The sequence below is a fragment of the Platichthys flesus genome, chromosome 11 (genome assembly GCF_949316205.1).
Source record: "Platichthys flesus chromosome 11, fPlaFle2.1, whole genome shotgun sequence".
Classification (NCBI taxonomy): Eukaryota; Metazoa; Chordata; class Actinopteri; order Pleuronectiformes; family Pleuronectidae; genus Platichthys; species Platichthys flesus.
This window is the reverse complement of record NC_084955.1, coordinates 14,921,508-14,931,686: the sequence shown is the minus strand read 5'-3', so window position 1 is coordinate 14,931,686 and position 10,179 is coordinate 14,921,508. Positions and strand designations below refer to the sequence as shown.

Below are 10,179 nucleotides of genomic sequence, written 5' to 3'. Positions count from 1 at the left end.
GGGGGGGACCAATAACATTAGATCAGGGGTTAGGCAAGCAGTAACTCTGGTTAAGGTTAGTGTAAGTCTCCCTAAAATCAATATAATGTCTTCTGGAGCCATGGAGATATGCGTGTGGATGTTTGTGGGTGTGCGGCTGTGAAACCAAGAAACCTTGTGTAACCTTGATCTCTTGATAACTGCTCTTAAGGTTGTTTGGTGTGAAGAATGCATGGCCCAAGACTTCTCACTTTTAACCAATGACAAAGCACAACAAGTGACCCGAAAGTCGTGATATCTGACGGCCTGTGTTCACTGCTGCCATCGGTCCACTCGGCCCTGCCTGAGGGAATGTGGCAGTTTGGTGTTAGGGAGGAGAGAGGCCTTGGGAGGGACGTGGTGTTTTTAAATAGCTGAGGGGAAAACTACTGACAAGAGTGGACTGGCTGTGAAAAAACACATTGATGTTTATGCTTCCACTTCACTGCACTGAGCCACTTTCCCAGAGCGTGAGAATTGCACCTCTGTGCCACGGGCCCACATGCGCGTGCGTCCTCTGTGCGTCTTTTGGAGGAAGTGAGCGTGATTTGAAGGGTATTAAACACAGTGATGGCACCAAACCACGTGGGAATAGAGTCCCCCTCTCAGCAGCACTTGACTGCAGCTCTACTTTACTCTACAGTTGTTGTTGTTTACCTCTCAGCAGGGTGTTTTTCCTGTGCGTACCCAGCAGCAGCAACACCCCGCCCCCCTCCTCGCGCTCTCATTCCTCAGACATGTTCCAAGGAGGAGCGAAGCACGAACACTTCTGAACCGACCTCCACAGAATGCAACGCAGAACACCTTACCTCTAATCAGGGCTTTTATTGTTGTTTTTTTTACGCACACGAAAAGGTTTTACTTTCTCCTCCTCACTTCTTTTAACTTGAGGGTGAAACTTTTACGCGCAGCGCGGGCGGAGAGAAGTCCTCATTGGGAGTTTGTTGGAGGCTGAAAAACGGTAAGTTCCTTCAAGGGAAGGTCCATCCTCTTAAACACATTGACCACAAACCGATCAGACCTGCAGCGTCCACGCGTTTCTTTGTCTTAGGGAGTTATTGCGCTTTTACCGCTCCTGCTGCAAACCACAAACTTCCAATCCCCCTCCAACTGCGAAATGCCTGTGTGACCATTAAATTGCACCAAACCACCGTTATGTTCGTGTCACAAAAACGCGTCGGTCCCGCGTGTCTTCTCCCCCCGCGTTGAGCCGTGGGTTGCCGCTGTGGCGTCAGAGTGTTTCCTTCCTGCTCAGAAAGTGCCACGCCATCCGAGAGCTTCATCTCCTCACTGATCTGTGCCAGCAGACCGTGAAGCGCTCTCCAGTCTGCGGTGCGTTCACTGTCTGAAATGCATCCTGCATTGACGGAAAACTCCAATCTGTAAAAGTATGTTGCAGCCCACTCATGATGTTGAATTTGACTCTTATATAATGCTTTAGTATGGGGCTTCTTTATAAGGGTTCGATTAAACAAGGCAAATTTTCCTTATTTCAAACTCGTCCATGAAAATCCCACTTTATTTTAATCCATGGTAATTGTGATTTTGAAGTGCTGCTTCATGGTCTCCTCTGCCCATTCTACTTGACTATATGACTCAGAAGTCTAACAAACAAAATGATTATTGGATTGGTTCTTGTTAGAAAAGCTCTTGCCTGTATTTGTTTGATTAAACCTGATTGGCAGGTCTCTATTGTTAATCCTGCTCCAGGGTTGAAGTTTTGGTTTCTCTTCACACCTCCATTCTCCTCATGCGTGAATCCGATTTTCTGCCAGTGTGGAGCTAAAGCTCAATCGACCTGCACCATATTTAGTATTGTTATTGGGACAAGTGGGCTGTGGAGCTGAGGAAGCTACCACCAGCGGTCTGTGTGGTCATGCAGTGTCCTTTAATGTGCAGACCCCCTGCAACTCCAGCCACAAGTCCGGTAGTGGAACCTTAGCCTGTAATCATTTGGATGTAAGAGAATCTCAGAGAATGTCCCATAAATAGACAGAAAATCCGTCCGGGAGGTTCATGTCGCGCCAGCAAAATGGATGACTCAATAGAAACCATTCCAAACTCACTGGCCAGATATCAAGTGGAACCCAACACCAGCCTTGGACTCTTATGTTTCATATATATATTTCTGAGGTGCCCAGTCTGAAATAGACTCTGCTCTCTCACCTAAATAAGGAGGCTGTGCTACCAAGATGCAGATCGTGATCATATAAGTGATGGAGTTATGTAGCGTCTAACCAAGAGTCTGCTGATACCAATACTGGGGAGTAAACAAATCTGATAGTTATCACTTTACACATGTGAAGATAATTGCCGATGAATCCTAAAATGCCATTATCGAAACGAAGAAATGTATTCGAGGCTTGATATTTGACAAATTAACCATAAACTCAATAAAACAAAACAAATACAATCAAATATATAGAGCAATAATAAACTTTCAATGATTTGGCTCTTTGGACTTGGACTGTTCTTCCAACAGCGTCGAACAAGTTTCCCCATTTCTGATCGACTGCTCTAGGGAACTACCTTGGGACCTTTAATGGTCCTGACTGGTCATTTTTTCTTTTTTCTTCTTTTTTTTTGTTATTGTGAAACCAGTTCCTCTCTGAAAACAAGGCTGTTTCTTTAAGTTAATGAGGAAGTCGGTACATTTGAAGTTTTTTCTGTAAATCACATGATTAACATTTGCATATCACTTCGACACGACTCTCTCATGACACAGCATTGACCCAAAGTGTGAGCACCTAAACGATCGGGTCTTTCTGTCTCTGTCCAGCAGGAACCATGGATCTTGTGGTGCTGGTGGCGTTCAGCTCCTGCTTGGCTCCTGCTCTCGGTGAGCTTAACTTTCCCTCACTAAGTCTGTTCAGGATCTTTGTGTCGTCTTTGCAAATGTTCTGTGGTTCCACTGCTCAGCTTCCCCTTTGTGGCTTTATTATAAGTCTCCTCTGTGCTAAACCAGCTGTGTGTCTGTGTAACAGGATCAGCGTTTGGCAGGGAAATGTCAGGTAAGTTGGCCTGCATTAGAAGTGGTCACCAGCAATGCATGGCCTCTAGCTTTTTTTTGGGGGGGGGGGTTGGTGTTGGAATTCCACCATCATTAACATTTTTTCATGTTTTCCACTCCATGTCATTGTGTGGCTTGGGAGAGAAGGCTGTGTCCGAGCAGTGTAAATATGTCCTCACGCTGCAGGACTGAGCGCTGGCAGCTTTGTGGCTGCAGATCTTGGGTTTTCGTCTGGCTGTGTGTGATGAAGGTTTTCAGTCCAGCTTGATGTTGAGCAGATTCTACAAGCACATTTCTTATTTTCTCCATCAGACCTTTTGTACCGAGTGTTGTCAGTATTATACAATGTGTTGGTTTCACAGATTTACTGTTCACTTACAACAAGGTCAAAGTAAACTCAGACATTTGTCTTCAAAACGAGAATATAACATATTTCAGAGTTTATGCTTTCGACATAATCTTTTTTCTATCATGTTCTAGACACATTTCTCAATAAGCTGAACTCGTGTAGAGCGGCTGTGATAAATTGTATAAGTTCAGAGATCTCATCGTGTTTGCCCACACTCGGAAATTATTTGACACATTATCCTCTTACTGTCTCCAGCTTCAGTTGTTGATGTTTATACTGGAACACACTGACATGTTAAGCTGCCGTTCACAGTCACAGTTGAGTATTTTAAAATAGAGCTGTAAAAAAAAACAACGATGTTAGATGTTGCCGCTGTGGGGGACACATCGTTCTCACTCCCAACTCCTCTGTGTTTTTATTATCACACCGAGTCAACGTGTCTCTTTTAATTGTTCTCGTTTTTGTTGCTGTTCAGGAGGATTTATGACTCAGATTAACACCGAATACAATGAGCTGTGTAGCGAGATCCCAGAGAGTGGAGGAGACACAACATGAACACAGCAGCCGGTGTGTTTTCCCCAGATGGGAGCAGAGGGATGAGACAGAGCACAGGGGTCTGGACTTTCCCACATTAGTGACACGACACAAACGAACACAGAGCAGATCTGTTGACTCTAAAGAGAGTGGAACATATGCACGTCCTTGTTTGTTGTGATAGTTGTGACGAACGCTGCACGACTGACACTGAAGCAGTTTTCAGACTTGAACTCTGGAAAATCGGGTCTGGTCACTTTCCAGAGTTTGCCTTTCGCATGTGAATAACGCAGCAAGAGATTGTCCGGAACATTCAGGTGAGGGGGCGGCAGGATGTGACGGCTCTATTAGGCTACGTAGATCACATGTTTTTGTTTACAGCAAGTCAACACAGGCTTCAGTTCTTATCCCCAAAGGCTGTGGCATCGCCTCATCTTTCGTGAAGTCCGGGGAATTGGATTGTACCTTTTACCTTGACCTTCAGTTTGCCCTTAACACATGAACACAGCAACACATCCTATGGTTATTCAGACTTGGACCTATTCAAGAGTTGGAGCAGACAGTGCCGTATTAATTCTTCTGCAATCATGTGATTTTATTGACAAACACCGGTGTCCGCTCTTATCACCACAAACTCTCAACATCTTCATCGGTGTCTTCTACGTAAATGGCGGACACTTTTTTCAGGGGTATTTTTTATTTTTTTTATTTTTGCGTAATACGGATTCGGGGGGGCAGTTGGAGAAAGTCCGCAGATAATCCGGAGACTCTCACTAGGACATTAACTTTCACACATGCACCTCCTCTGGAGAGGATCTGCAGAGTTCAGTGCATGTCTGAAAGCAGCTCAAACTGACATCTTCATCAGCATCTTCTAAATGTATGTCACCCTTGCAGGACCAACTACCAGGGGGCTGGCAGGAAATACATTTGCATTCATGCAGCCCCTCTGGATTATTTAAGGAGATCTAAAGTTCAGCGCATGTCTGAACGCAGCGTAGTTGAGTTTTTGAAGCCGGCGTTGACACTTCTGCAGAGTGAATTTTCTCCATTATCACCCGTCTGCTGACTTACTCAACCCTGTGAATGTCTCTTTCTTATGACTAATGATTTTTCTCCCTCTTTTCACAGCCTCGGCAGCAGTTGGCGACATAGGTGGGTATTATTCTAAAAGAAGCTGGGGAAAGTCAAATTAAGATGCTACTCTGGGCCCCGTGCTCATGTAAATTAACACTGGTACCACACTGGCTAATGAATAGATGAATGGCCCGGGCTCTAAAAGTGCTGAATAGCAGTCATATCGTAAGTGTTCTCTGAAGTGTGTCAGCGGCTAAATCTCTCATTTCTTTTCCTCTTTCTCTCTCTCTCTCTCTGTTCTCTCCCTCCACCAGATTACGACAGCGCTTTTAATTACGGTGAGTGTTTTTTTTGTAATGGCCGGCCCTCGGCACAGGAAACATCTGGGAGGTCGAGATGAGTTTGCATTTTTCCACATTTTTTATAGAAGTGATGGAAAACTTAGACCCCGGAGTCGTCCCACTGGGTCAGGGGTTTCCTCTCATCCTGTCCACTCCGCTCTCTGAGTTTCATTTCGACAGAAGGACAAAACATCTGCTCTGATGTTTGATGAACAATTTCCATCAATCTTGTAGTTGTTATCTTTCATTTTCAAATTGTGGTCTCATCCCCTACTGCACCATGAACTGTCCTGATCCCAGCTTCGGGGTCGGGGCCCACAGGAGCTCCAGAGATAAATCTGGGGGGGGTCTTGAGATCTCAACACAAAACGTTTCACACAAAATGTATGTTTACTTTACACTGACTTTAATCGGTCATTCCCCCTTTCTTGTAAATTCGTTTTCATGTCTTTCTGAACCATGGTAATATCTTGTGACCCCTCAGGAGGTACAAAGACACATCTGAGATGGTCACAAGATATACACATGGATAAATAGACAAAAGGAAGTTACAGCTGTTAAACAAAATAATTCATACCCTTTTTTCTTTCTGGCTGATTTTAGCTCAGCGGGGCTCTAATAATTAAACACCCTGTCGATTACACAATGTCATTTTCCATTTATTTTCCCCTTATTTTAAAAACGTTTTAATGTGTTTTTGCTTTAATCATGCAAATGTGTGTAGTTGTTATTACTAACCGACTCATCTCTAGTTTTGAAGACTAGACAGTGTTACATGCATGTAAACAAAGCTGTGATTTCTATTGTTCACAACTGGTCACCACATATAAAACCATCAAACTTACTGCTGCCTGCTCTGCTTTCTTTCTTTCTCTTGCAATTATTTATTAGTTTATCCCCCTTTATGTTCAAGAATCATAAAAGACACATTTCCTTTGCTGCATTTCACCCTGCGTCACTGTGACACTTCAAAATCAGAGTCGGCCGTGATGTTTTTTACAGCTTTGGTGACTGCAGCTCACAGGAATTTGTGATGACCCGACATGACCATTAGGGGGCATGCTGGACGTTTCTGCAGTGCAGCCCTTGAATCGAAATGTGGTGACATTCGTGACAAAGGCCTCGACAGGCTTTAGAATCCTGGGGATTTTGTGGCTGAAAGCTTTCATGTGCTGCTAATCACGTCAGTGAGCATTACAGAGTCCTTGTTCCTCGTTTCAGATTATGAATCTCTGAGAATCGGCGGCCTGGTTTTCGCAGTGGTCCTGTTCCTCCTGGGTATCGGCCTCATTGTCAGTAAGTTGTTTGCCTCCCTCAGTACACAGCAGATGTGTAATGTCAAGTGTCATTTTCCACCACACTGTGTTCCTAGTAAGTAAGTTGACCTCACAGTCTCCCGAATGTACACTCTGCCGCAAAAACAAGCCGCCCAGTGTTTGTCTCAGACGTCTGGAAGGGAGACGAGCACAGAGGCTTCTCGCACGGGCTCAGCACCCCCCACTCTCATGCTCCGTGTATCACAGCAGCTCCTTATACATCGTCCATTTCTCACTCACCTTGTCCTTCCATGGTTCTTCCTCGCTACCTGCCAACACACGCTGCTACTGCAAGGGGGAGCCCTGAAACCAAAACCAACCAATGAATAATTCACACACACAAAGACACAAACACACTCTTGTAGTTCTGTCTAAGTGAGGACACTCATAGGCATAATGCACATGCCCCTTACCCCTTGCCTTAACCGTCACAACTAAATACCTTGCCTAAACCTAAAACCAAGTCTTAACCCTCAATTTTATTATATTAGATATTTTGTTTTATTAATTAATTTAAATTGTATTATCAACTAACCTGATCGACTTTATCACAATTGCCCTTTTTGTATTCTCTATTAACTGGTTGTGTGCACAAAGGTCCCTGGCATATGTGGTTTGTTCCAGTGGGTTTTACAGATATGGCTGAAATGACATGAATTGATAAATGATTAAAGATTAAAGATTTTGTAGCATTAAGTAATTATTGAAGTTCACTAATATTAGCTTGACAAATTATTCATATTTAACCCCAAAATGACTCTAACATAACAGCTGTAAATAAAAAATGTTGGTGGTTGTCAAACTTCTAACCTCATTAGTGTGAGATAAAATGTCTTCCAGGCAGAACATAGAACCATAGGAGAGAAAATCCTCGAGATGTATTATTTGGCATCAGTGTGAACTGAGGATGAGTGTTACCTTTTACGACGCCTTATTCTTAGTCCAGAGTATGTAGGTCACCAGCTCGGTTCTGGGATTTTCCAAATCTTTGGCTCGCAGCAGCCACTCTACTGGCCAGTGGCCGTCTTGTCTTACACTTCAGGCGCAGTCAGTGTGATACTGTGTACGATGCTGCGTTAGCTGAAACCTGTACGATGTGGTTTATGAAGGTCAACTGGGGTCATTGGTGCAAACAAACATCTACTTAGTTTCTTATGCGTTAACACCAAGACGCTGCCCTGATGGAGCACGTGATGGCCTCGTGCTGAAGTTATGAGTAAACACAGCTTCATCTACGCCTCCTTCTTTAACTATATTTCCAAAGAGTTTAAATATCAAAGTGCTTTTGTCGTCTAACACATAGTATACATGCTAACTGACTTCATACCACTGGCGCCTGTAGTTTTCTCTTCAACAGCTGAACTTTGTAGTGACTTTGGTAGGTGAATGTTCTCCTGAGCTGGGGCCACTAAGCTGCGAGATTCTAAAGCCTCCTGAGGCTCGTAGCCCAGACGGGCTTATCTGCACAAAGACTGTATTCATGTAGTATCAAAGCAACCTCTTGTATGACTAGTACTGTGTGTCGTGAACTGGTATAATAATGTCTCCTGTGTTCCCCCCCATAAACAGGCCGGAAATGTACCTGTTCGAAAGGAGAAAGGTCACGGTAAGTTGAGCAGAAGTCAGAAACCAAAGTTATAAAGGATTTTCTGTAATATATATATATATATCAACTAGAATGGCGCTCAGTAGAGGACATACCTCTGCCCAAGCCCAATAGTTTCCTCAAAGTCAATCAAGCCACACCAAATTGCACACACTCATAGAAATCTGTTCCATAAATGTGCCTGATTTTTTTTCATTAAGTTCCGTGAATTGTTCACCAGGAAAAATTTAAAAATTCTCACCAAAGTTGACCAAAGTTGAACTCCATGCGAAGTCACACTGCTTCGCCACAGAAATCAAAAGTTTTGATCGTCTGCCCGCTCACTAGATTGGAATTTAAACATTAGCATCTGACACATTTGCGTACGAATGTATGTAGTAATTTCAAATGCAGTTTCAGAATTTCTTCATTAACACTTAATATTTTTATAGATCCAAGAGTCCTGATGCGGAATCGGGCCTTCCAAGAGGTATGTTTTTCTCTTCCTTAGTAATATGTACAAATTAAATACATGCATTTCCCTACAACTCTAATTTCTCTCTGCAGCTTAGACACAGAGGCGAGGAGCTGTGGAGATCTGGTGAGTGTTTTACAAACATGTGTAAAACGGTTTTCTGCAGATGGAAGCTGAAGGATATTGTTTTAAATCATCTTGCTCTTTTCTGCAGTGTGTGATGGAAATCTGAATATACAAGAGGCTGGAAACAACAAAGTTATCAACATGTATTTAATAAGGGGCTTTCTGCAGAAAGGATCAACACACCAAGAGTCCTAAGGATCTGTGAGTGAGGATGCAGAACAGTCAAAAACACAGGTCTTATATAGGAGGACTGAAGGCTGTGTCTCTGAACCAATCCAGACAGGTTCCATGGTGGGGGAAGGAGAGGAATCTAAACATTAGCAGCTGATTCACATGTGTTTCCTTAGGTGATAAGAAGATATACACTATTTCCTTTGATGGGTAATTAAGTCACAAATGGCCTCACCGTATTTCAACACTAACAGTTCCGACCATAAAACAGCTCAAGTTATCAAAGTCTCTTGTTAAGGCTTCAAATGCTTACTATCTAAATACAAAATAGTTTGTCAACCGTGCTTAGTTAATTTTTCTACTACAAGTGTTACTCACTAGTGCCAGTAGGTGGCAGCAAACACCACAACCACAGCTGAAGACAATCTTTCCATGATTGCATGAAGCTTTTATTTTTTTTCAATTTCACTATTATGCTTCTATTTTTCCCATTTACATGTTTTGTATCAGTAGATTGTATTTGATTATGTACCCACTTCATTTTATGTTGGCAATAGAGTGATTTTCATCTGTATGTTTGTGTGTTTTCCAAACTGAAGCAATAATAATAAAGCAAATGTTTGAAAAGGTTTTGTTTTATTTTTTTATAAAGACAGCATCATTTTATTTCCTCTGCCGTTAGCACTGGACTAGTGCAGCAAGCTGTTGTGCTGCACTCCTGCTTCTGCTGACACTGCAGACAGTTCAGTTACACATGCAGCAGTAACTAGCAGCAGCGAGAGCGTGAATGATCTATGCTGCATTGTGCAGCCGTCGGAGAAGACTATTAAAAAAAGATAACTCTTATTTTTACAGATGTCTTTCTTCGATGCCGTGTATTGGTAGATAGTTTTTCTCCGCTGTATGGAGTCAGGCAGGAGGAAGATGCAGATGTCGGCTTTATTTTCTCCCCACAGTTGCAGGAGCAGGCTCACTGCACTGCACAAAAGAAAACACATGCACACAAACTGGTGTATTTTGAGCAGGTGCACACACATTACTCTAAGAAATCCTCCCATTATGAATAAGAAACTCCAAACTATAGTAGAGCCATAGAATTTTGAAGTAAGAATATATATTCATCTATTTCCTCCTCACCTCTCACACTCAGAGGCCACAGACCACACTACTGGTGCCC

The 10,179-nt window shown here is 43.0% G+C and overlaps 1 protein-coding gene across 4 annotated transcripts; it reads left to right on the top strand.

Moving 5' to 3' along the window:
- Positions 1-736: 736 nt before the first annotated feature.
- Positions 737-9,631, top strand: LOC133964512 (FXYD domain-containing ion transport regulator 6-like). 4 transcript variants are annotated; one of them, XM_062398657.1, is made up of 10 exons: positions 739-979; positions 2,801-2,857; positions 3,003-3,029; positions 5,043-5,066; positions 5,303-5,326; positions 6,551-6,625; positions 8,215-8,251; positions 8,683-8,720; positions 8,798-8,831; positions 8,920-9,631. In XM_062398657.1, the coding sequence occupies exons 2-9, from the start codon at positions 2,806-2,808 to the stop codon at positions 8,800-8,802; spliced, it is 282 nt and encodes a 93-aa protein (XP_062254641.1). In that variant the 5' UTR covers positions 739-979; positions 2,801-2,805; the 3' UTR covers positions 8,803-8,831; positions 8,920-9,631. The 4 variants fall into 4 exon arrangements, with proteins under 4 accessions (XP_062254643.1, XP_062254641.1, XP_062254642.1 ...); XM_062398656.1 differs by having other exon boundaries at positions 741-979; positions 2,798-2,857; XM_062398659.1 differs by lacking the exon at positions 3,003-3,029 and having other exon boundaries at positions 737-979.
- Positions 9,632-10,179: the final 548 nt, after the last annotated feature.

What these genes read in the sequence shown, in the direction of transcription:
- LOC133964512 (XM_062398657.1), top strand. Translation starts at nt 2,806, where the DNA reads ATGGATCTTGTGGTGCTGGTGGCGTTCAGCTCCTGCTTGGCTCCTGCT. An exon ending in GTTTGGCAGGGAAATGTCAG is followed by an intron (nt 3,030 to 5,042) that starts GTAAGTTGGCCT and finishes CTCTTTTCACAG; the next exon opens with CCTCGGCAGCAGTTGGCGAC. An exon ending in GGGTATCGGCCTCATTGTCA is followed by an intron (nt 6,626 to 8,214) that starts GTAAGTTGTTTG and finishes CCCCATAAACAG; the next exon opens with GCCGGAAATGTACCTGTTCG.